General features: G+C 39.8%; 5 protein-coding genes and 2 pseudogenes across 7 annotated transcripts; 3 read left to right on the forward strand and 4 right to left on the reverse strand.

Moving 5' to 3' along the window:
- Positions 1–30: 30 nt before the first annotated feature.
- LOC147295320 (Tetratricopeptide repeat (TPR)-like superfamily protein) lies at positions 31–4,663 on the forward strand. 3 transcript variants are annotated; one of them, XM_086233607.1, is made up of 6 exons: positions 31–682; positions 968–3,103; positions 3,415–3,569; positions 3,774–3,882; positions 4,071–4,385; positions 4,526–4,663. In XM_086233607.1, exons 1-2 carry the CDS (start codon positions 241–243, stop codon positions 3,019–3,021), a joined length of 2,496 nt encoding a protein of 831 aa, XP_086089733.1. In that variant the 5' UTR covers positions 31–240; the 3' UTR covers positions 3,022–3,103; positions 3,415–3,569; positions 3,774–3,882; positions 4,071–4,385; positions 4,526–4,663. The 3 variants fall into 3 exon arrangements, with proteins under 3 accessions (XP_086089733.1, XP_086089732.1, XP_086089734.1); XM_086233606.1 differs by lacking the exon at positions 3,415–3,569; XM_086233608.1 differs by lacking the exons at positions 3,415–3,569; positions 3,774–3,882; positions 4,071–4,385; positions 4,526–4,663 and adding an exon at positions 3,250–3,290.
- Positions 4,392–6,521, reverse strand: LOC147295321 (UDP-glycosyltransferase 89A2 pseudogene; annotated as a pseudogene).
- Positions 6,522–6,751: 230 nt separating this feature from the next.
- LOC147295322 (UDP-glycosyltransferase 89A2-like) lies at positions 6,752–8,563 on the reverse strand. The gene has a single exon (XM_086232429.1). It carries the CDS (start codon positions 8,365–8,367, stop codon positions 6,862–6,864), a length of 1,506 nt encoding a protein of 501 aa, XP_086088555.1. The 5' UTR covers positions 8,368–8,563; the 3' UTR covers positions 6,752–6,861.
- Positions 8,564–8,763: 200 nt separating this feature from the next.
- Positions 8,764–10,215, reverse strand: LOC147295323 (UDP-glycosyltransferase 89A2 pseudogene; annotated as a pseudogene).
- Positions 10,216–10,818: 603 nt separating this feature from the next.
- RGF2 (root meristem growth factor-like protein) lies at positions 10,819–11,708 on the reverse strand. Its single transcript, XM_086231251.1, has 3 exons — positions 11,567–11,708; positions 11,392–11,438; positions 10,819–11,166 (listed from the first exon to the last, which is right to left on the reverse strand). The coding sequence occupies exons 1-3, from the start codon at positions 11,706–11,708 to the stop codon at positions 10,819–10,821; spliced, it is 537 nt and encodes a 178-aa protein (XP_086087377.1).
- Positions 11,709–14,756: 3,048 nt separating this feature from the next.
- On the forward strand, positions 14,757–17,137 carry LOC147295325 (alpha/beta-Hydrolases superfamily protein). Its single transcript, XM_086231365.1, has 6 exons — positions 14,757–15,224; positions 15,353–15,389; positions 15,625–15,861; positions 15,979–16,026; positions 16,309–16,754; positions 16,844–17,137. The coding sequence occupies exons 1-6, from the start codon at positions 14,923–14,925 to the stop codon at positions 16,914–16,916; spliced, it is 1,143 nt and encodes a 380-aa protein (XP_086087491.1). The 5' UTR covers positions 14,757–14,922; the 3' UTR covers positions 16,917–17,137.
- An 820-nt stretch (positions 17,138–17,957) lies between these two features.
- Positions 17,958–24,302, forward strand: CR88 (Chaperone protein htpG family protein). The gene is made up of 19 exons (XM_086232800.1): positions 17,958–18,302; positions 18,608–18,681; positions 18,800–18,925; positions 19,010–19,103; positions 19,264–19,347; positions 19,471–19,614; positions 19,898–20,014; positions 20,456–20,503; positions 20,593–20,667; positions 20,751–20,855; positions 21,000–21,140; positions 21,545–21,637; positions 21,741–21,818; positions 21,906–22,160; positions 22,507–22,609; positions 22,752–22,926; positions 23,037–23,142; positions 23,637–23,726; positions 23,814–24,302. The coding sequence occupies exons 1-19, from the start codon at positions 18,033–18,035 to the stop codon at positions 24,039–24,041; spliced, it is 2,406 nt and encodes an 801-aa protein (XP_086088926.1). The 5' UTR covers positions 17,958–18,032; the 3' UTR covers positions 24,042–24,302.
- The last annotated feature ends 357 nt before the right edge of the window (positions 24,303–24,659 follow it).

Below are 24,659 nucleotides of genomic sequence, written 5' to 3' on the forward strand. Positions count from 1 at the left end.
ACTCCCTCAAATCCTCAATGCAGTGAACCTTCAAAATTGCCGGGAAACCAACGGCTCCCTAAAACCCTAGCCTCCCTCCACAGTTCACTTCACCAAAGCTTCGAATTTCATCCAAAAGCGAAGCCCTCTCTGTTTCCCATTGCATCTCTCTCTCTTGCTTTTCTACCTCTTAGTTTTCCAGTTTTCCTAGGAACCAAACGGCTCTAGCCCTTTCTTTCTTAAACCCCAGTCCCCAATTCCATGCTCAATCACATCCATAAATGGAAACCCATCCATTTTCTGCAAAAATCCCAAATTCTCGCTCCCCTCTCTTCCCTCATCTTCGCTAAAGCCTCAGCCTTTGCCGCAAAGCTTGACGACGAGCCCACCGTCGTCCCAAACCCTAGAAACACAGTCTCCGAAATAATCACCGGCTTGAGAGTCTTGGGTTTGGGAAGATTTATGGGTGATCATTATTTTAAGACCATCATCTCAACGTTGAATCAGCATCAGGTTGATTTGATTATTGAAAGATTGAGCGTTGAGAGCCCGGAGTCAGCTATCAGTTTCTTCAATTTTCTGAGAAATGAGTATGGATTTCGGCATTCTAGGGTTTCGAATTTTGTTGTTGCTCATGTTTTAGCCGCAAAAAGGCGGTTCAAGGAGTTGCATTTGGTTGTAAAGCAAATGGTGTGTGAGGAAGGTATGGTTTTTGATCACTTCTTTTATTATGTAGATTGCGGCTTGGTTTCTGAGATTATGCAAGGCTTATAGATATATTGCCATATTGGGCTCTGACTGAGTCATGGGTGGAAGTTTTTGTTAACTTAAATCTTTGAATAGCTAAACAATGAAAATCAATGGTAGTTTCTTATACTTGGGTTGGTATTGGTTTTAGGTCAAATCAGCGTATTCATTTAATTGCTTTATAGCTTTAACATTGTTTTTCTCATTTTCTTGTTTATAGATTTCTTGTGATTTGTGATAGGCTCTGGTTCTTCACCTTCAATTTGTGAGCTGCTCTTGAATAGATTCAGGGACTGGGATTCGAGTAGTGTGGTGTGGGATATGGTGGCATTTGCTTATTCAAGAACCGAGATGGTTCATGATGCCCTCTCTGTTCTTGCTAAGATGAAAGACCTGAATTTGAATGTTTCAACATCGACCTATAACTGCCTGTTGCATAACCTAAGGCGCACGGATATCATGTGGAATGTATATAATGAAATTAAAGACTGTGGAACTCCTCAGAGTGAATACACTATTTCCATACTTATAGATGGACTATGCGAGCAATCCAGCCTGCAAGATGCAATTTCGTTCCTCAGGGATGCTGAAAGGAAGGATACTGGGGCTTCAGTTGTTTCATTCAATACCATCATGTCGAGGTTCTGTAAATTGGGTTTTGTGGATGTTGCAAAGTCGATTTTTTGTATGATGTTCAAGTATGGACTACTTCCTGACTCATACAGTTACAATATTCTTATTCATGGACTATGTGTAGCAGGTTCACTGGAAGAAGCTTTAGAGTTCACAAAAGACATGGAAAGGCATGGAATAGAGCCTGACACAGTAACCTACAACATCCTTTGTAAAGGGTTTCATCTACTTGGTTTGATGAGTGGAGCTCGGGAGGTCATTCAGAAAATGTTGCTTAAAGGGTTGAATCCGGATCATGTTACATATACAATTCTGATATGTGGTCACTGCCATGCTGGTAATATTGAGGAAGCCCTTAAGTTGCGGGAAGAGATGCTTTCAAGGGGTTTTCAGTTGAGTGTCATTTTATACAGTGTACTACTCAGCAGTTTGTGTAAAAGTGGGCGAGTAGAAGAAGCATTGAGATTGCTTTATGAGATGGAAGCTGTTGGCTTGACACCAGATCTTATAACATATTCTATTATCATTCATGGCCTATGCAAGCAAGGAGATGTTCAAAGGGCTAGCCAACTATATAGAGAAATGTACTTGAAGAAAATCTTTCCCAATTACCTTGCCCACCGTTCTATTCTTTTAGGTCTGTGTGAGACAGGGAGTATATCTGAGGCAAGGAAGTATTTTGATACCTTAACAACAAGGGACATGACAGAGGATATTGTTTTGTATAATATTATGATGGATGGGTATGTAAAACTTGGGAATATTGCAAAAGCTGTACAATTATATAAACAAATAATTGAAAAAGGAATAACTCCTAGTATTGTCACTTTCAATACTCTTATACATGGTTTCTGCAACACTGGAAAACTAGTTGAGGCTCAAAGGATGTTGGATACCATCAAGCTACAAGGATTGCTACCAAGTCCAGTTACTTATACTACTCTTATGAATGCTTACTGTGAACGGGGAAACATCCCTGGCATGCTTGAATCGCTTCGGGAGATGGAAAGAGAAGATGTAGAACCAACTCATGTTACTTACACTGTAGTTATCAAAGGACTTTGCAAACAGGGGAAGCTGCAAGAGATTGTCCACTTAGTTAAGGAAATGTATGCTAAGGGTCTAACCCCAGATCAAATCACATATAATACTATCATCAAACGTTTCTGCAAAGCTCAAGACTTCAAGAAAGCCTTGCAGTTACACAATGAGATGTCAATGCATAATCTTGAGCCTACTCCTGTTACATATAATGTTCTCATCAATGGTCTTTGTGTATATGGTGACCTTAATGATGCTGACAGGCTACTGGTTTCTCTTGACAACTGCAATATCATTTTGACAAAAGTTGCTTATAGCACATTAATCAGAGCACACTGTGCAAAGGGTGATGTACATAGGGCAGTTGAGCTATTCCATCTAATGGTGGAGAAAGGATTTGAAATCTCCATCAGAGATTATAGTGCTGTAATTAATAGATTGTGCAAAAGGTGTCTAATAACTGAAGCAAAATATTTTTTCTGTATGATGTTATCTGATGGGATTTCTCCCGATATAGAACTTTGCGAGGTGATGCTTAATCTTTTCCATCGATGTGGTGATTTCAATTCAGCATTTGAACTACTTTCTGGGATGATCAAATTTGGCTTTCTTCTTGATTAATCCACGGGACAGTGAGAATTTTTAGCATCTGGCCATTGGAAAAAGTTGTTCACTGGCTCTTTAAAAAAGTTCAGTACATGAGGTATAAGCATATATACCTCTTTTTTCTTTTTAAGAATTACTATTTTCATCATCATCACTATATACTTGGCGAGATGAGTGCATTCAAGAGCAATTATATCATTCTTTTGTTTATGATAAAAAACTTCATTTATCTATTTATTTTAGGTGGTCTATGTGGTTATGTGTGCAGCTCTAACTCCTGGGCTTCCCTTTTTCCTTCATTACAGGGATCTTTCAGAGATTTAAAGAAGTAAAATCAGAGTCATAAATTTTGCATCTTCTGTTTGTGGCATTCTTCCTAAAACTTATTCATATATATCCTTTTGGCAGGGATTCTACTTGTAATTTGACAACCAAACAGGATATTTTTTGGAGGACAGTTGAGGTTCATTTGCTAAAACAACTTAAGAAGCTTGAAATTCATACAAGCATCTTTCCAAATCTTTGTTTTTTTCTTCTCAAATGAATTCTCATCCCAATTTCATGTAATACTTTTGTTCACTCCTCTTATAGTTGGACTTTCTCATTTTAACATTATATCACAGTGCCATGATTTTCTTTTGCTTAGCACAACCAAACACAGAGTACATTTAAAATAAGTACTGAACTTCCTTTCTTTCACACATGGTTATGATTTTTTATGACTGTGCAAGCAAAAATTTTGAATTACTTGTTTACTCTCTTTCCAGAAACTATGACCTAGAAGCAAGGAAGTTCTTGGTAAAGAATGATAGGGTGCTTTTCTATAGAATCATGAAGCTGAACTAGGATGCGCCGACATGCCACCCCAACTTTCAGGTGCTCTCATTGTATTATCCGATTATTTTAAGTTCCTTTTGGAACCAGGGGAAAATGCTGAAAAATTTCGTACATAAATACCACACAGCTGAAACCAAGAGTCATAGAAGTAGAAAACACTTCCTACTTGATGATTTGTGTGGCATTGATTTTGGGGTTGGTATTTGACTGTGTGCTCTTTCTTGTAGGCATAAAAGATGAATGTAAACCATGTTGCCCTGATGACTTTGAGGGCAATCTGTCATTGTTGCTGGGATAAGAGATGAATGTAACCCATACATGGTTCAATTTCATTATGCCTCATTACCAACCAGAAAAGGGATGGCAGTTCCTTGCTTTGGGAAATGCAAGGAAGTTCCTTCATTGAGTTCCTTCGGATGCTTTTGTCCATGACCATCCTTGCAAACAATGTTAGAAAAAGAGATGCAAGGTTGGTTTCTTGAAGGGGGTCCGAAGGAATGCATCAATTCGACAAACATATCGGCAAAGTGTTCCTTCAAAAGGTATAGCGTTTGCTTCATGCAGTGTGATCTGAATTTATTTATTCACTGAAAACATGTTTTTGGACTTGGTGCAAATTACATAAATGTTAGAACCATAATCACGAATGACCTTTATCTTGTCTTCCATTTTTTCTTTCCAGTTAAAGTGTTGTGCTTCACCCAAGTTTAAGCTTGCCCAACTCTTTCACAAGCTCATCCAAATCCTTTGTAGAGCTCCCACCAGCTCCCACAGCAGCAAAAGCCTTGTCCCTCAGCTCCTTTGCCCTCACCTTTTCAGGTGTATCCCCAGTCAGTGACTCAGCAATCACCTTTCCCATCTCGGCCGGGTCCAGTACCCCGTTGGCACCCTCACACACCTTGAGAGCCATACCCATGTCTTCAACCAAGAGCTTGGCATTCACATACTGGTCAGCCTCCATGGGCCAGCCCAATATCAATGCCCCAGAAACTACCCCTTCCAGCACTGAGTTCCACCCACAATGGCTGAGAAATCCTCCCACGGCTCGATGACCCAGTATCAACACCTGCGGGGCCCAACCCTTTATTACCAATCCCCTCCCACCAACCCTTTCCTCAAACCCATCTGGTAGGACCCCGTACCCGCCCTTCACCTGTTGGGCTGAGCCCATTTTCACAACCCAGACAAATCGAACCCTGCTCTGTTCAAGCCCAGAAGCCAAAGCCTCCATTTGTTGCCTATTTAACAACTTCTGACTTCCAAAGCAAACGTAAAGCACAGACCCATCTGGGCACCCATCAAGCCACGCCAGCACATCAACACCCGAGTCATCGTTCAGGTTGCCCCCATTTAAACTATCGGCTGCAGCAATTAGAGTCAATGGGCCAACTCCAAAGACATGCCTGTGGCCCATTATTCTCCTCAAGTGGCCCAAATAATCACCCTCCAAGTCTTCGAAGCTATTGAAAACGCATCCCCAACTGGAAGTATTTGCGACCATGGATTCCCTCAAAAGCTCTGACTCGGGATTTGTTCCCGTATAGCTGCGGACCACGGAGGGCACATGCTCCTGCTTAAACGACGGTGATCCGGGAACCTCAGGAAAATGAACAACCGACGATGAGAGAACGATATCGATATTACGCCAACAATGATGATGAACGGAGGCGAGGAAGGCCCCAGAGGAGTAAAATGTAATTCTGGGGATGTTGAGTTGGTGGGCCAGGCGGAGGGTCCACCCAAGAAAGAAATCGGAGATGATGGCCACAGGGGGGTCACTGTGGGACTGGAACCACTGGATAATAGGGTCATGGAGGTTGGAGAGGGCGTTGACTACGGAGATGTTGCCGTGGCCGCCTATGTCCTTGATGTTCTCTACGCCGAGGGGTATTTTGTGGTGATGAGGAAAAGGGAGGACAAGGGTTTGGATGGAGGGGTGGGTTGAGAGGAGTGGGGTGAGGGTTGGGAGGTTTTTGGGTGTGACCAAGATGGTTATGGTGAGGCCACGCAGGGCTAGTTGGTGGGTCAGGTCCAGAAGTGGTAGCATGTGCCCTTGGGCAGGGTATGGAAACACCAGGATATGGGTATGGCCAGAGATGGACATGGTTTTTGCCTTTTGGTGAGAGAGACAGAGAGAGAGACTGATGGGTTTCTACTTTCTGTGTTTGGAGACTTGGACTTGACTTGGGCTGTGAAAGATGCTCAGGCATTTATAAACCAACCATGCGTCGCTAGCTACTCCTCCTTGCAGATCATGTGCCAATATAATGCTGTCATTCAAAGCGCATTCTCACACGATTGAGAATTCTTCAAGTACTGGTAATTGGTAGCCCCACAAATAAAAATTGATTATAGAATTTATTATCTGTTTATTTGAGACTTATTTATTTTTTTTTTTTTTGGGGTACAAATTTGAGACTTTTCTTTTTGCAAACTGACATTCTGATAAAGGCTGCATTTAGCTCTGCTCAACTTCTCAAAGTGTAGTTAAGTTACCTTATGGGTGTATGCTATATTAAACCTTCAATTTTCTCTCTTCTGCTCATCTATAGTTGAAGTGTGTAACTCTTGACTATTTACTGCTGCCAAGACAGTTCAAATGCTCTTGTTTCTTGAATGCTAGGTATGTTCTGCCAATTCAGGGGGATTTTACTATTAAAAAAGAGTTTTTTGGTTTTCTTGGGTTGTTTAGGCCATTTCTCACTTAATCTACTTCATTACTATTTCATCATCATTTATAGCTGGAACCAGGAATAATAAAAGTAGAAAACACTTCCTCCTTGTTGATATGTGTGACATCTTGGGGTTGGTGTTTGACTGTTAGCTCTCTCTGAAACAGAGAAGAATGCATCGTCTGCTACATTCAACTTGATCCAAATATTATTCATTCACTGAAAACATGCTCTTAGACTTGGTACAAATTTCATAAAATCATAATCAAGAGTTCAAGACTGACCTTTATTTTGTGTTCTAATTTTTTCTTTTAGTGTTTTTTCCACTTGATTAAAATGTTGTGCTTCACCCCACTTGTAGTTTGCCCAACTCTTTCACAAACTCATCCAAATCCTTTGAAGAGCTTCCACCAGCTGCCACAGCCGCGAATGCTTTGTCCCTCTGCTCCTTTGCTCTCACCTTTTCGGGTGAGTCCCCGGTCATTGACTTGGTGATCACTTTCCCCATCTCGACCGGGTCAGGTACCCCGTCGGCACCCTCACACACCTTCACGGCCACACTCATGTCCTCAACCAACAGCTTCGCGTTCACAAACTGGTCTGCCTCCATGGGCCAGGCCAATATCAATGCCCCAGAAACAATCGCTTCCAGAACAGAGTTCCACCCACAATGGCTAACAAATCCTCCCACGGCCCGATGACCCAGGATCAATACCTGCGGTGCCCAACCCTTTATCACGAATCCTCGCCCAACAACTCTTTGCTCAAACCCATCTGGTACAACCCCGTACCCATCGTTCGCCTGTTGGGCTGAGCCCAATTTCACGGCCCACACAAATCGAACCCCGCTCTGTTCGAGCCCAGAAGCCAAGGCCTCCATTTGTTGCTTATTTAACAGCTTCTGGCTTCCGAAGCAAACGTAAAGCACAGACCCATCTGGGCACCCATCAAGCCAGGACAGCACATCCGAGTCCGTGTCCGGGTTGCCCCGACCCAACTTGTCAGTGGCGGCTGCAATTAGACTGATTGGGCCAACTCCATAAACACGTCCGTGCCCCATTTTCGTCCTCAGGTGGCCCAAATACTCATCCTCCAGGTCCTCAAAGCTGTTAAAAACACATGCCCAACTCGAAATATTTGCAGTTATAGATTCCCTCAGAAGGTGCGCGTCGGGATCTGATTCCCTATAGCTGCGGATCAGAGAAGGCAGCTGGTGCTCTTTAAACGACGGTGATCTAGGAACATCGGGAAGATGAACCGTTGATGAGGAGCGAACGACGTCAATATTACTCCAACAGTAGTAAAAAACAGAGGCGAGGAAGGCCCCAGAGGAGAAGAAAGCAATTCTGGGGATATTAAGATGGTGGGCCAGTCGGAGGGTCCACCCAAGGAAGAAATCGGAGATGAGGGCCACAGGGGGGTTCGCGTGGGACTTGAACCACTGGATGACTGGGTCATGGAGTTTGGTAAGGGCGCTAATTACGGAGATGTTGCCGTGGTTGCCTATGTCCTTCACGTTCTCTACGCCGGGGGGTATTTTGGGGTGAGAAGGAAATGGGAGGATAAGGGTTTGGATGGAGGGGTGGGTGGAGAGGAGTGGTGTCACTGTTGGGAGGTTTTTGGGTGTCACCAAAATTGTTATGGAGAGGCCACGGAGGACCAGTTGGTGGGTCAGGTCCAGGAGTGGTAGCATGTGCCCTTGGGCAGGGTATGGAAACACCAGGATGTGACTGTTATTGTTGTTGCCACTGCCGGAGATCGACATGGTTTTTGGTGAGCGAGAGAGACTGATGGGCGAAGACTTGGAGTTGACGTGGGTTGTGTGAATGTGTGGTGAAAGATGCTCACACATTTATAAACTAGGAGCAATAATCACCATTCACTAATTAAGATTTACAGGTGGATTTGGGACCCAAAGTTGTGGCGTGGGGCCTGTGTGTACAATGGTTGTATACTAGCTACGGATCTTATATTTGGATTCCAAATAATATGGCATTATATGTGTAAGTGTTTTGTTAATGAGAAAATGAAGTCAAATATGAATCTATCAAACACTAACATATCATTTGAAATACTAGCACTACTTACATGTTTTATATCAAAGTGTTGACACGAGCTTCCACTCATGTTAAGAGGCTAGTAAAATCGTAATTACGAATGAGCTTTATTTTCTTTTTATTCCAACTTTTTAGTTTTAAAAAAGACTTGTCTGATACTGATAGTACTCTATATTCACTTAGGTTGTGCTTCAACCCACTTTAAGTTGACCCAACTCTTTCACAAATTCATCCAAGTCCTCTGAAGAGCTCCCACCAGCTCCCACAGCTGCAAATGCCTTGTCCCTCAGCTCCTTTGCTCTCACCTTTTCCGGTGTGTCCCCGGTCAGTGACTCAGCAATCACTTTTGCCATCTCCGCCGGGTCTGGTACCCCTTGGGCACCCTCACACACCCTCAGGGCCACACCCATGTCGTCAACCAACAGTTTGGCGTCCACAAACTGGTCAGCCTCCATGGGCCAGCCCAATATCAATGTCCCAGCAACTACTGCCTCCAGCACAGAGTTCCACCCACAATGGCTGAGAAATCCTCCCACGGCCCGATGACCCAGGATCAACACCTGTGGGGCCCAACCCTTTATCACCAATCCCCTCTCACCAACCCTTTCCTCAAACCCATCTGGTACAACCCCATACCCATCCTTCATTTGTTGGGCCAAGCCCATTTTCACCACCCAAACAAATCGGACCCCGCTCTGTTCAAGCCCAGAAGCCAAGGCCTCCATCTGTTGCCTATTTAACAACTTCTGACTCCCAAAGCAAACGTAAAGCACAGACCCATCTGGGCACCCATCAAGCCATGTAAGCACGTCGGCACCACCCGAGTCCTTCGCATTCAAGTCGCCCCGACCCAAACCATCTGCCGCAGCAAGTAGACTCAATGGACCCACTCCGTAAACCCTCCCGTGGCCTATTTTCCTCCTAAAGTAGGCCAAATACTCACTTTCCAAGTCTTGAAAGCTGTTAAAAACGCATCCCCAACTTTCCATATTTGCAACCATGCAATCCCTCAAGCTCTCTGACTCGGGATCCGATCTTCTGTAGCTGCGGAACAGGGAGGGCAGCTGCGCCTCTTTAAAAGACGGTGATCTGGGAAGATGAGGAAAATGCACAACTGTTGATGACGATGATCGAACGGCATCGATATTACGCCAGCAGTAGTGTGAAACAGAGGCCAAAAACGCTCCAGAGGAGTAAAAAGCGATTCTGGGGATATTGAGTTGGTGGGCCAGGCGGAGGGTCCACCCGAGAAAAAAATCGGAGATGATGGCCACAGGGGGGTTACTGTGGGTCTTGAACCATTGGATGATTGGGTCGTGGAGGTCGGGGAGGGCGTTGATTACGGCTATGTTGCCGAAGACGCCGATGTCCCTGACGTTCTCGACGCCGGGGGGTATTTTGGGGTGAGGAGGAAAAGGGAGGACCAAAGTTTGGATGGAGGGGTTGGCGGAGAGGAGTGGAGTGAGGATTGGGAGGTTCTTGGGTGTGACCAAGACGGTTATGGAGAGGCCACGGTGGGCCAGTTGGTGGGCCAGGTCCAGGAGTGGTAGCATGTGGCCTTGGGCCGGGTACGGAAACACCAGAATGTGGGTATTATGACCGCCATTGCTGTTGTTGTTGTTGGCAGTGCCGGAGCTGGACATGGTTTTAATTTGGTGAGAGAGAGGGAGAGATGGTTGTGCATTATAAACATGTTGAGCATTAAATTTCTTACACGTGAATTTCGGAACCGAAGCTGTAACTGGTAATAAAGAACGATGTCTATTGTAGTTGATTGGTCGTCGACTTGCGGCGTTGTTAACTCATATATTGGATTTTTCAGAAATAAAGGTGACACTTGAATTCCACATGTTTCGTCACCTTCGTGTGTTGTCAGTTGTCCAAGATATCTGAGTTTTATTGCACTCACCCTGATTATTCGCTGACTTGCCAACTGCTATTTAACGAAAAAAAAAAAAGACTTGCCACCTTGAGATTTGATCCAGTTTGATGGGCCAGTCCGGCCCAGACTGATAAATGATGGGCCCACCCATTATAACTTGTAGTGTGATTGCAACCTCTCGCGCACAGTGTGCACTCACAGACGTACGTGCATATGCAGAAATTTAAATGTACAAGAAATTGAAGTGGGAAAAACTAACATGAGCATTTTAATTTATATAAAATGACAAAGTAGCTGGCTAGAGTTAGAAGGTCTATTACTTCATTGAAATTGATTAAAACTTCAATTAATAAGTTTGATTATCTCAGTTATTCTTAGGCGGGTGGTGCCTTGCTGCATGGTAATCCTCATTAAAAGCTACAAAACCAGACGGATCATCAACACTAGTTTCAGAAAAACTAGTACTACCACTTTGTTTACATTCCTTATGGGTAGTACCCCACTTCACTTGATCACTGCCACATGATTTTCCTTCAAGCTGGTTTGATGAGCTGCTTAATAAGCCTGTCTTTGAGTTCCCAATTCCACTCTCTCCATCCACTATTACTTTAACCTTCTCTAACTTCATCATTTCGTGTACCCCCATTTTCCTTCCTCCTATAATCTTCTCCTCATAAATAGCAGTAGGAGGACCAACCACTTCAATATCACCCTGCACATGTTTATAATAATCACTTGAGATCTTTAAATATATTTTGCCCAATAACCTATAATCACAAGTCAAAAAACACCCCATCTGTGATTATAGAGTAATATTTCAGAACCAAATAGTTTGACAACATATATAAATATGCATATGCTGTTAGGCTTTGAATATGAATGCCATATTCAATTAATTAAGAATTAACTTAATTTATCATGATATGTATATACGTACCTTTAGAGTTGAAACAGCATTAATTTTTGTCACAGTAGCATTCCCATCTTGAAATAGTGGAAAATTGAAATGTACAGTCAATATCAAGCTTAAACATTGATCCATTATAAACTCAATTCTTGAAGCATACATAAAGGGCAAAAAGAAGAAGAAGAAAAAAAAGTTAGATATATACCTAATTGATTGGGATGAGCATCTGAGATATTCCATAAGCATGCAGCAGAAAGAAACACAAACACTAAGCAAGCAGACTTCATAGAACCACGACCCATCTGCATGTCTTCCCTCTTACCCTTCAAAGCGAAGAATAAACGCATGAAATGAAAGCTGGCTAGCAAAAGTACTGACAAACTGATCAATGACACTGTTAAATCTGGATTTTAAAGAGAGAGTCAAATGTCTAAAACACAAGTCAAATATATAGACCTGGATCGCAGCTAGGTACGTAGCTAGCTAGTAACACATATATACCCGAGTCAAACTAGGGACTTCTAGGGTACCAATTCCAAAACCTTTTCAATATTTAAAGGGTGTGGCCAAGACCACCCATTACAAATAGTACATAAAACCTCGTGTCACCCATGTGTAGTTTAATCTTTCGAAGCATTTTGAGAAGAATTGGATGCACTAATTTTCTCGCAGTTTGAGAAACAAACCCTATATATATCGCTGAAGGGGCATAGTTAGAGGAAAATCGATAGTACTATGGCGTGGAACGGAAGCTACGGGTGTTAAGGTGTTTTGTGCCTGTCTGCCGCCATATATACCATCAAAGAGAAGAGGCTGAAGAGCTGGCTAGCTTGGCTTTTGTTTTGTATGCCGAGGTTGGCTAAACTTCTTCCATGTATGCATTTTTGGGAGGCTACTGTTTCTTACACATCAAAATGCAGTTGCCGCACTTTGTGTATCCCTATATTCATATGTTAATCCCTAGTCACAATGAGATCTCAAGATACTATACTTACTGCTACCAAAATGTACGTTATTTTAGTTTTTTTTTTTTTTTTGTCAACATTATTTTAGTGATTGCTGTACAATTAAACATATATATATTATGTTGTTAAACTATCAATCTAAAATTTTAATTATTGATTAATAATAAGCTTTTGTTAAATATGTAGTGTCAAATTCACAGTATGACAATATAATATAAAAATATTTGACAATAAAACATTACCCTTTAATATTTCTAGCTATTATCACACACTTCATACAGTTAATTTGAATTATAATGCATTCAAATGACATTTTATTAATTTAGAGTACTAATCTGATGGAAGAAAGCAGATACGTAGGAGTCACTATCAATGTTGCATTTAAACTATTTATTTGGCAGGTGTAATTGGGTTTAGGAATTAGAAACTTAGAATTGTAGTTATTAAGGAAGCGAGTCATCCAATTAACTAGAGTTTCAGTGGGTGTCCCTCGTCTACATTGTAAGTCATTAATTTGTTTTACCGGGGATTAAACCACCTCTAAATATGTTTCTTCAAGGTCGGAATTTGTGCAATGTGGTACATTCATGTGCTGCCACATTCTATATCCTTTTTTCTTTCTGGTTGGTCAATTAATTGTTTATTTTCAAACATCAAATTCAAGAGTTCCAAGTTCTTTTTTTGGCCAAAAAGAAGTCCAAGTTAATTCAAAGAAACAACATACGTACATGAGTAGTTCCTTGTATAACCCAAAAACACAACTATACAGCAATGACCCATGCATGTTCTTATAAGCAAATATTTAATTTAGATCGAAGAAAAGAGGTATAGAATTGTAGAAACTTACCAGCAATTGCAAGTTGCCGAGTGAAGATGTATGAGTTTTCAGCCAGCAGAAGATTTGGATTTCAACATTGATTAAGTCTACATTGGTTGAAGAATCGTCAAAATATTACAATGAGTTCGGAATAATATAAGTTCAATGTAATTAACAGGTATTTTGATTTGAAATGATCATGTACAATGTATCATTTGAGATTCATGTATCAAGTAGTATATTTGTTAGCAGAAAAGGTTTGTGTTTCTTTCCATATATACCAATCCAAACATTTCTGTTCATAGTTTGACCAAGAAAAAACATTTATGTTCATAAGATATTAATTTGAATTCCTTCATTGAAATTCTCTCGCATTCCAAATGAACTGTGCATCTGTTAAAAATATAGTTATTGAAGCTATGTTGAAGAAGAACTAGTGTTATCAACTTTGGTGGTCACTTCACTTCTTGTAGGTCCCTAGGTGGTGTCCTGTCTTTTGGGCTTCACTTTGGTCTCTTCTTTTGTTCTTCTTAACTTAGGCCTGGCCCATTTCATGTTTGGGCCTTGATTTGTGTGTAAGTGTGGCTGGGCTCTAATCTTTAGTGAGGTATTTCAGAAGATCAAAATTAAATCACTTGTAATCATGTCATGTTCCCTCTCCTCTTATAACTCATCCCCCACCCAGCACCTATTCATTTTCTTTTCCTAATTTTTTCATCATTTCTACCCCACAATTCATCATTCACCATTCACTTTTGCAGTTTGCCGTCTCAATTTTTTAGTCCGCCGGATGGACTAACACTAATTCAAAATGAGTTTTTCCTAATTGGACTATATATGTTTTGTTATTTTTTATTTTTTGTTGCTAGTAGAGAGCCAGGTGTTGATCAGAGATAACAATTATGTGGGGGTGGGGACTCAGTGTTATCCATCGTTAATTATATGCACTTTCAATTTTTTTTTTTTTTTTTTTTCTGATAGGACATGAACTTTGAAATTTTAAAAACAAATATTTGCAAAATGTATGTAGGCTTTCATCTTGCCTTGACTATACCCAATTTAATTCAAAGAAAGGTAACGGATTAGAATTGACAACCCATTAAGTATATAATGGCCTTCTTGATTTTACGCAAGTAAACTAATGGGATGATTTTTAGGCAATTCGTTTGCAACACTTTTGCCTTTTCTTTTATTACATAAGAAATTATGTTTCTTTTTGTTGTTAGCATTTTTTTTTTGTATCCAATTGTTGTTAGCATTTGGTATTTATTACTTCCTATTTTCTCATATGATTTTGTAATGTTCTAATATGTGATCAAGATTTTAGTGATTGTGGGATTTATAATTCTAGTGATTAAGTATGTTAAATTGGTATACCAAAAAAATATATATATATATATTAATATATATAAATAAGGAAACGAAAGATAGACTTGGGAAATTCCTCCTATCCGACAAAAATTCCTGCCTGGATCTATATATCTTTGTCTTGTCCTTTTTTCCATCTTTGCCTCTCTCTCACTCACCCATAAAATAATAATTAATTCAAACATTTTCCCAACAACCAAATGGAACACTAAACCTTTGACCTTCATATTCTAAATTCCCGTAATTCCACTTCTTATTCTTTTCTGTCTCTCATCATAGAGCTCATACCAAAATACCAACTTCAAAGTTCAAAAAAATTAGTTCAAGGCCAAACTTTACCATGCATTACTTCTCACCTCACCTGAATTAACAACATTCCATAGTCATACCCTTTTCTCCACCGATCAAAAAATGGGGTCTGCAACATCGTCCATGGCTGCAAAGTTTGCATTTTTTCCACCAGACCCTCCATCATACACCATACACGTGGATGAGCCAACTGGGAAGATGAGGATCTCTGATGTTCATCCCAGAGAGGACGTGGACGTGGTGAAGCTCAGCACCAAGAGAGGGAATGAGATTGTGGCTATGTACGTCAAAAACCCATCTGCTTCTCTCACTCTACTTTACTCTCATGGGAATGCTGCTGATCTTGGCCAGATGTACCATATTTTTACAGAGCTTAGTCTTCATCTGGGTGTGAATCTAATGGGGTCAGTCACATATATTTGAGTTTCCATATATGTTTTGTTTTGATCGAGTTATTACTTAATTTGTTTCAATGAAAATGTTTTAGGAAAGAAATTAAATATGGGTAAATAACATTTCTTGTGCTTTGCAGGTATGACTATTCTGGGTATGGACAATCTTCTGGGAAGGTATATATAAATATAATCCACTTGGATTTGGATTCTCTGTTTGTCTTGTTTTTGCTTATTTTAATCATAACTATATAATACAAATCAAAGGATTTATGTAACCATATAATATAATGACCAAGTTCCTTAACATTCATTTTTTGACAAATCAATTTCAGACCATAATAAGAGCATCATATTAATAATATATATATATATATATATATATATAGTGTAACATGTCTTTATGTATTAGCCAAGTGAGCAGGACACCTATGCAGACATAGAGGCTGCATACAAATGCCTTGAAGAGACTTATGGTATAAAGGAGGAAGACGTCATATTGTACGGACAGTCAGTTGGGAGTGGACCTGCTTTGGAATTGGCCATGCGTTTGCCTCACTTGAGGGCTGTTGTTCTGCACAGTCCAATACTTTCTGGCCTTCGAGTAATGTACCCTGTTAAGAAAACATTTTGGTTCGACATTTACAAGGTTTTCCTCATATACAATTGTCTTCTTTCATTTAACACATTCAGATTTTTGTTTTTTGTTGATTGATCTATACAATTCTATTATTGAAAGTTGTGAATGGCATTGTTTCTGTTGCAGAATATTGATAAAATTCCACTTGTCAATTGCCCGGTTTTGGTAATTCATGTAAGTTGATTTTGCATTTCAGTTGGGCTTCAACTTGATTGTATAGTTCTATTCTATGCCATGCACAAATTGAACTTTGTGTTGTTAACTTGGTTAGAAATGCTTTCTAGTGCTCAGATTTTATTAGGGGATTCTAGGAACAGAATGTTTCAGTATGTATGAAGTCCAAAACCTTGACAGTTTGACTGCAAATGTGGGGTTTCAACAAACACTCTGAATCAATTACTTACAATGGCCTTGCAGCTGTTTAAATTGGTTAATTACAGCTGTTGAATTTCCTAGGGAACTGAAGATGAAGTTGTGGATTTCTCCCATGGTAAGCAGCTGTGGGAGCTTTGCAAAGAGAAGTATGAACCTTTGTGGCTTAAAGGAGGGAACCATTGTAATCTGGAACTCTATCCAGAGTACTTGAGGCATCTCAGGAAGTTCATATCTGCCATAGAGAAATTACCACGTCTTGGAAATGTAACTGAAGCAAGTGCAGACCAAATGGAGTGTCCTCTGAAGACCATAGACAACAAGGACAAGGCCAGATCAAGCACTGACCAGAGGGAGAAGTCGAGGTCTAGCACCGGACAGAGAGAAAAATCTAGACTGAGCACAGACAGCAGAGAGAAATCAGGAAGCAGCACTGATAAGAGAGACAAGTCAAGAAGGAGCATGGACCGATCAGGAAAGGCAAGGAATAGCACAGATCACTCAGAAAGAGCAAGAAACAGCTTCGACCGGTCAGTTGTTCAACTATCAATGATTTTCTTTCCATTTTCTTTACACTTTTTCTTACTACTTACTGACTGTTTCAAACCAATGGTGGCAGCTTGGGAGATATGGTGAGATCAGTTGGATTGTGTAATGTTGATTGTTTGAAGCAGGCAGCTTTAGAGGCCTGAGCTAGAAAGGTTCAGTGCTCATACTTGGATTGTAATTTCAATTTGCTTAGAGACTCCAGCTGTGGCTGATGAGATGTTTGGCTCAAGGGAATCACTTCATTTTTTCCACAACATTTTATCAATTGCTAGTAACACACATGCAGCTCCACTCCTCATGGGGGTCTTCTTTTTCTTCTTCTTCTTATCTCCAACTCCTACACATAGAGACTCATTTATCTTTATTTGCAAATCTATGTAACCCATCTACTCTCATTTCATTCCTCTCCTTTCCTATTTATCTGTATATCAATGAGAATCACAGGTAGAGATCCATCAAAATTTGATATGCTGGTAGATATACTTGTGATTTCTGATTTAAAATATGTTGCTGCTTGCTTATGGATTATTGAATCTTTTACTACTACATAAGCTGCAATATAGATATTACATAGGCCATGTTACTTCTAGTTCTGTTTCATGTTGTCCTCGTGACCTGGTTGATCGTTGGGTTGGCTAAAAAGGAGGGGAGAATTGCCACAAGATAATGCAAGCTTATACAACATTGAATTTGTGCTCGTTTTCTGCCTAAAATTAATATGGTCCAATACGTATGAATCCATCCAAATTTTCAATACACCACCTACTTTAGCCAAGCCTTTGGCAATGAACATTATAATAGGAGTTTTAATCATGCATAAATATTAATTACCGTTACAATTTTCAAACTCTAATATGGTCCTAATTTTCCTTTTAATAATTAAATTAATAAAAAATTAATTTATTAGAAAATGGAACCCATCAAGTAACCAAATTCTCTTGTCATCAATCATAATTCAAATTTGGCAATAAAACTGTAAAAGAAAAATGAAAAAATGAAGCGGATATTGTGATAGCTGAAATGGCAGAATCTAGGCCTTACAATTTAACAGAAATGGCTCCGAGTCCAAACAAAAGAAGCCTCCCGTTCCCTTTGTTTTCTTCCTTCTAGAATCCTCCCCTCTCCCCTACTACTTTTTTTTTTTTTTTTGGCCACTTCCTCTCCCCTACTACTTAAAAGTGCTAAACCCTTATAAGTCGCAACTCGCAAGGGTTTTTACACTTTGAGACTGTGAAACTCAACGTTTGTTAGGGCTCTCAATGGCTCCAGTTCTAAGCAGAAGCTTAGCCACTGCCTCTCTAGCTTCACTTCCTTCTTCATCCCCCTTCACGCTCAGAAACCCCAACAAGGCCTTGAGCCTCAGAACTGCTTTTGTGCCACAAAATGGGCTCAGAAAGGGCTTCTCTTGCGGTGGATTGAAGTGGAGGCTTGAGAGCAAAAATAGACAAATATCTATTCGCTGTGACGCGGCGGTTGCCGATAAAGAGGCCACCGAGACGCCTGGTGAGAAATTCGAGTACCAAGCCGAGGTGGGTCTCTCTCTGTCTTTATAAATTTTGGGTGTTTTGGCTTCTGACTGAATTGGGTTTTTGAAATTTTATTTATCATAAATTTCTAGCCTTTTATGTATTTTTTCTGTTTTCTTGGAAATCAAAATGGACGGCTTGGTTTTAAATTATGGGGTTTTGTTACTGTTTTGGACAGCCAATGAGAAGAAGGATTGTTTATTTTTACTGTTTCCATATTCGTTGTTGGGATTTACAGGCTTGTGAGGATTGTGTTTTTGGTTTATAATTTTGGAATTGAAAGTTGAGGACTTTGAAACTAATTGCAGGTCACTCGGTTAATGGATTTGATAGTTCATAGTCTATACAGCCACAAGGAGGTGTTCCTTAGGGAGCTTGTGAGGTGAGCTGCATATGCCTACACTTGATTAAAATGTGCTTCTTGCATGATTATGAGTATGCGACGTAAGTCCCTTTTTATTTAGTCCATATGTTGACTTTATTTTGTATTCATGTTCCAGTAATGCAAGTGATGCCTTGGACAAGTTGAGATTTTTAAGTGTGACTGAGCCCTCTCTGCTTGGAGATGCTGGTGAGCTACAGATACGCATCAAATCTGATCCAGATAATGGGACTATCACTATATCGTATGTTGTTTCTAAATCTTCACTTCATTTTTTATCCTGGATGAATTAGTGGAGATGATTGAAATGCGGTTCTCTGACTTTTAGGGATACTGGTATTGGAATGACTAAAGAGGAACTCATTGATTGCCTTGGAACCATTGCTCAGAGTGGTACTTCAAAATTTTTAAAGGCACTGAAGGTCTCTCTCTCTCTCTCTCTCTCTCTCTATCTCTCTCTCTCTGTGCATCAGTTAATGTATCTGTTGAATGCATTATTTTGCAGTTGTTGTTTCTTAGTGAATATTTTTTGAGGTTCTTTGGTGCTTTCGAATCTTAACTTTCAGCCTTATATATTTTCAGGAAAATAAGGATCTTGGTGCGGACAATGGTTTGATTGGTCAATTCGGTGTTGGGTTCTATTCTGCTTTCCTTGTTGCTGAGAAGGTGCAGTACGGTTTTCACAATTAATTTATGCCTTGTTGCAACATCTGCTCATAGTTGAGTTTTTAACGTGGATGGTTGACCTGGGAAGTTGCTCATTGGCTTGTATATATTATGCAAAATCAGGTTGTTGTCTCTACAAAAAGCCCAAGGTCAGATAAGCAGTATGTTTGGGAAGCAGCGGCTGACAGTAGCTCATATGTGATTAGGGAAGAAACTGATCCCGAAAATCTCATTAGCCGTGGAACACAGATCACACTGTATTTAAGGGTACTTTATGTGCTACTTCATTTCTCATTTCATGAGCTTTGGTCATTTTGCTTGTGACTGTCATGGTTTATTGGACATAAAGAAAATTAGTAAGGAAAAATCCTGTATCTGGTGCCATATTTGCTTGTATTACATGAATGTTGAAGTTACGTCCAGCTATTGCCACACGGTGACAGCTTTGAGTCATTGTTTTTTATTGGGGCAGGTCTTTTTTCCAAATTTGATTTTTTTTTTTTTGAATTTTTTTATGCATAGCCATCTAAAAAACTTTCTTTTCTTGCAGCCAGATGACAAGTATGAGTTCTCAGAGCCGGCCCGGATCCAGAGTTTGGTGAAGAATTACTCACAGTTTGTTTCCTTCCCCATCTACACATGGCAAGAAAAATCAAGGACTGTTGAGGTGAGGGCTTCGTTTTCTGCTTGAACATACCTTTCCTCCTCTATATAGCAGGTTTTGGTGGGATTGGAAACAATTGCTATCTGCATATGATGGTTTCCTAGCTATTTTCCTTTTACTTTCTAATTTTTTTTTTCAATGCTTACTTGACATTGTGGTGTTTCCTACATCCACTTTATATTTTCCTTAATGGTTGGATTCTTTTTCCCTAGTTGAATGTGCATGTGATGTATGTGTAGGTGGTTTTAAAAAAATAATATTATTTTCCTAATTATACAGTTTATACTCTCTGGAAAGGTAGTCCTCATTGTCTTGATCTTGCAAACTAATCCTCAAGGCTGTATCTTTTCTATGGCTAGCGATTTTAATTGTAAAAAGTATCTATTTTTCATATTATGAAGCAATTAGCATTTGCCAGTCTTGATTAATTGAAACTTTTGGCAGGTGGAAGAGGAGGAAGAACCAAAAGAAGGAGAAGAAGCAAAGCCAGAGGTAATTGACACGGGATTCTTAATTGTGGGCAATGTAGTTTCTTTCATGGTAAATATTACATTACAGTGATTTACTGCACTTGTTACCAGGGTGAGAAGAAAAAGAAGACAAAAACCGAGAAGTATTGGGATTGGGAATTAGCCAATGAAACAAAGCCTATATGGGTAAGTTGAAAGCATAGTGTCATTGATGTCATGGTATATGTATTTCGGGTTCTGCATGGTAATTTTGTTTTTGTCCTTTGCAGATGCGGAATGCAAAGGAAGTTCAAAAAGATGAGTACCATGAATTCTACAAGAAAACTTTTAATGAGTTCTTGGATCCACTTGCATACACTCACTTCACCACTGAGGTATTGAAATGATCTCTCTCTCTCTCTCTCTCTCTCTCTCTCTCTCTCTCTCTCTCTCGTTTTGTTTTATTTATTTTATTGAGAAATTGGTTCAGTAGGTAGAAAGTATAGCATATTTGGAGTGTGACTTTTAAATCTGTGCAGGGTGAGGTGGAGTTCAGGTCTGTTCTTTATATTCCTGGAATGGGGCCTCTTAACAATGAGGATGTAGTAAATCCAAAAACAAAGAATATACGTTTGTATGTGAAGCGGGTATTTATCTCAGATGATTTTGATGGTGAACTGGTAAGTCTTGCCATATTGGAAACTGTTATGCATTAAGATTCCATTTAGTTCTTTTTTGGTTTCATGTTATTGATGTTCTTTGTTACATGGACTGTTTTGCATTAAGTTTTCTATTTGACTTTATTATGATGGAATAACAATTTGTAAATCATTAAGAATGGGGTGTTGACTGTTTAATCTGTATCCAAATTGGAAAATATTGTATCCCTTATTGTTCTTTATAGTTATTGCATGTTCTAATCAAAACGACTTGTTTTATCCATCATTATTGGAGTTGTTTAGATGTTATAGTCAATTGCCTCTCTTTCTAGCAGGCTATTTTAGAATAAGAGTGGTATTGAGAGTGCTTGTTTGCTTGAAAATGTGTTTTGTCACTGCTAGACACTGAATTATCCTTTTTGCAGTTTCCGCGATACCTGAGCTTTGTTAAGGGTGTGGTGGATTCAAATGATCTTCCTCTCAATGTTTCTCGAGAGATTCTTCAAGAAAGTCGTATTGTAAGCCTGAGTTTTCTTTACAATCTTTATGCATTTTTTGTTAAAAATTTGTCTTAGATAATATAGCGGAAGTTCTTAGTTTCTGTCAATCTGAAATTTTCAGGTAAGAATTATGAGAAAGAGACTCATAAGGAAAACATTTGACATGATTCAAGAGCTCTCTGAAAGTGAAAATAAAGAGGTTGGTAGCAGCAATTAATTATGTTTTCTTTCTCAATTGCACCGGAAAGTTGTTCTTGACTTAGAAAATGGTTGAACTTGATCCCAGGATTACAAGAAATTATGGGAGAACTTTGGAAGGTTTCTAAAGTTAGGATGCATCGAGGACTCTGGAAATCACAAGCGCATAACACCCCTATTGCGATTCTACACTTCAAAAAGTGAGGAACAACTGACAAGTTTGGATGATTATGTTGACAACATGCCAGAGAACCAGAAGGCTATCTATTACTTGGCAACAGACAGTCTGCAAAGTGCAAAAAGCGCTCCATTCTTGGAGAAGTTGGTTCAGAAAGATATTGAGGTATGTGTCATGTGGAATTTGGAGGCAATCAAAGTCAACATGATTATGTTTTACCTTTTCAAATTTTGGGGGTAGGGATCTTAATATGATTATGTTCTACCCTCATATCTAAGCCTTTTAATTGGTTACAGTTGTTCTCTCTCTCTCTCTCTCTCTCTCTCTCTCTCTCTCTCTCTCTCTCTCTCTCTCTCTCTCTCTCTCTCTCTCTCTCTCTCTCTCTCTCTCTCTCTCTCTCTCTCTCTCTCTCCCTCCCCCACCCCCGCTCCCCCTCTTTCTCTCCATGGATTTTTGTTCTTTTATGATGAGTTTTCCTCCCCAGGTTGCTGATCTTGTTCTTTTGTCTTAGGTTTTGTATTTAGTTGAACCTATTGATGAAGTGGCTATCCAGAACCTACAGACATACAAAGAGAAGAAGTTTGTAGACATCAGCAAGGAAGATTTAGAGCTTGGTTAGTATTCCCCCCTGGTTGTTAGTTGGAAATTGTTTCAGCATGTTTAAATATTGTTGGAAATTGTTTCACCATGCCCAGAATTGTTGTTTCCCTCTTGTCATCTTCCTCATATTTCTCACCAAAAAGTTTATTGTACCAGGTGATGAGGATGAGGTTAAAGAAAGGGAAACTAAGCAAGAATTCAATCTTCTATGCGACTGGATAAAGCAACAACTGGGTGATAAGGTGGCAAAAGTCCAAGTCTCGAAGCGTCTAAGCTCATCTCCCTGTGTGCTTGTTTCTGGCAAGTTTGGATGGTCTGCTAATATGGAAAGGTATATGTTTTCTTGTGTCCACGATGCATACTAAGAGTCTAAGACAATGCTGGTAATTGTTGCCTTCCCGTATTATGATTTATGATAAAAAAAAAAAATTGCTTCTACAGATTGATGAAAGCTCAGGCACTTGGAGATACTTCAAGTTTGGAGTTCATGAGGGGCAGGAGAATATTGGAAATTAACCCAGATCATCCCATCGTTAAGGACCTAAATGTAAGATCATGGAACTCCTCTGATGGTTAGTTTAACACTATAGAGTGCCATTGTAGATTAAATTACACTAAGACAGATGGCCAAGAATCAAGATGAAACACAACGTAAGAAAATGGAAAAAAGCAGCTGAGTACTGATGTTAACATTGTGTCATATATCTGTGCTATGGTGAGAGAACACTCAGGAGCGGCTCATTTCACATATATTTCATTTCCTTGTATATTTTATTTAAAAAATGCATCATACACAATAATGGCTGCATTATGGTCTTTTATTGAATCGAGACAAGGGTAAAGGTTTCTATCTTTTATTTTGCTAAGCTACAGCCCACTTTATTTATTTTACTTCTCAAACTTCAGGTGGATGGAGAAATGATAAAGAACTAAATAAATAATTCATACCTTCACACATGTGGTGTTCAGGGTGGGACAATTGTTTCATGACTGAAAGTACCCAACTTAAGATTACTGCATTGACAACTGTGTCTGCTGCAGGCTGCTTGCAAGAACGCCCCTGACAGCAGTGATGCGAAGAGAGCTGTAGACCTCCTGTATGACACAGCATTGATCTCCAGTGGATTCACTGTAAGGGACAAACCTTTTTTTTGTTTCCTTGTAATGCCATAATTTGGAGTAGCTTTATGTCATTCTTACTTCGTTTAATGATGACAGCCTGACAGCCCAGCTGAGTTGGGAAACAAGATATACGAGATGATGGCAATGGCCCTTGGAGGAAGATGGGGTAGATTGGAAGATGAAGAGGCGGATGCAGCAGATGATAATGCGGCGGCAGCAGATGATAATGTGACAGCAGCAGAGTCTGAAGCAAGTGCTGGTGAAGCCTCGGAAGTAATTGAACCATCAGAAGTGAGGGCAGAGAGTGATCCATGGAATGATTAAATGTCTTACTGAAATTGTCCGTCTGAGAAATTTTGGCATGATCTCATATTATTGTTTAGGAGAAAGGATGAGCATAAAGTTGTGATGGGGAAAAGGTGTTGCTTCTCTCCATAAATAGTGATGGTTCTACTGATAAATTCTGGTCATGTGATCCTACAATGAATTAGGAGACCCTTTATAAGCATTCATGGTGGACTGAAGCATACCAATTTCCAGCTTATGAAAACGTTTCAATATTCTCAAGTACATGGGATTTTTTTCCTCCCTAAAATTTTTACTTTTCAGTACTAATGAGAGTCCAATACATGTAGAAGTTGGAAAATGGTGTTCTATGCTCCAGTTCTGGCGATGCCCCAAAACAAAAGCCACTTAACAGTAATGCAGGTCCAGCTATAACATCAAGATACAAATTATGTGTCAATTAATTATACGATTTGCAGCTAGCAAATTACTGAAGGTGCATAGAGAGAATTTCACAAACAAGAAAGAACACATGGGTCCAGCGAGAGCAAGAAGAGTCCATTCTTAATTCCAAAAAACAAAAAGATGAAATGACAGGGGTATGTTCGGAATCGAAATATGTCGGTATCAAAAACTTATGCACGACAGATTGAAAAA

The sequence above is a fragment of the Dryas octopetala genome, chromosome 2 (genome assembly GCF_963921425.1).
Source record: "Dryas octopetala chromosome 2, drDryOcto1.1, whole genome shotgun sequence".
Lineage (NCBI taxonomy): Eukaryota > Viridiplantae > Streptophyta > Magnoliopsida > Rosales > Rosaceae > Dryas > Dryas octopetala.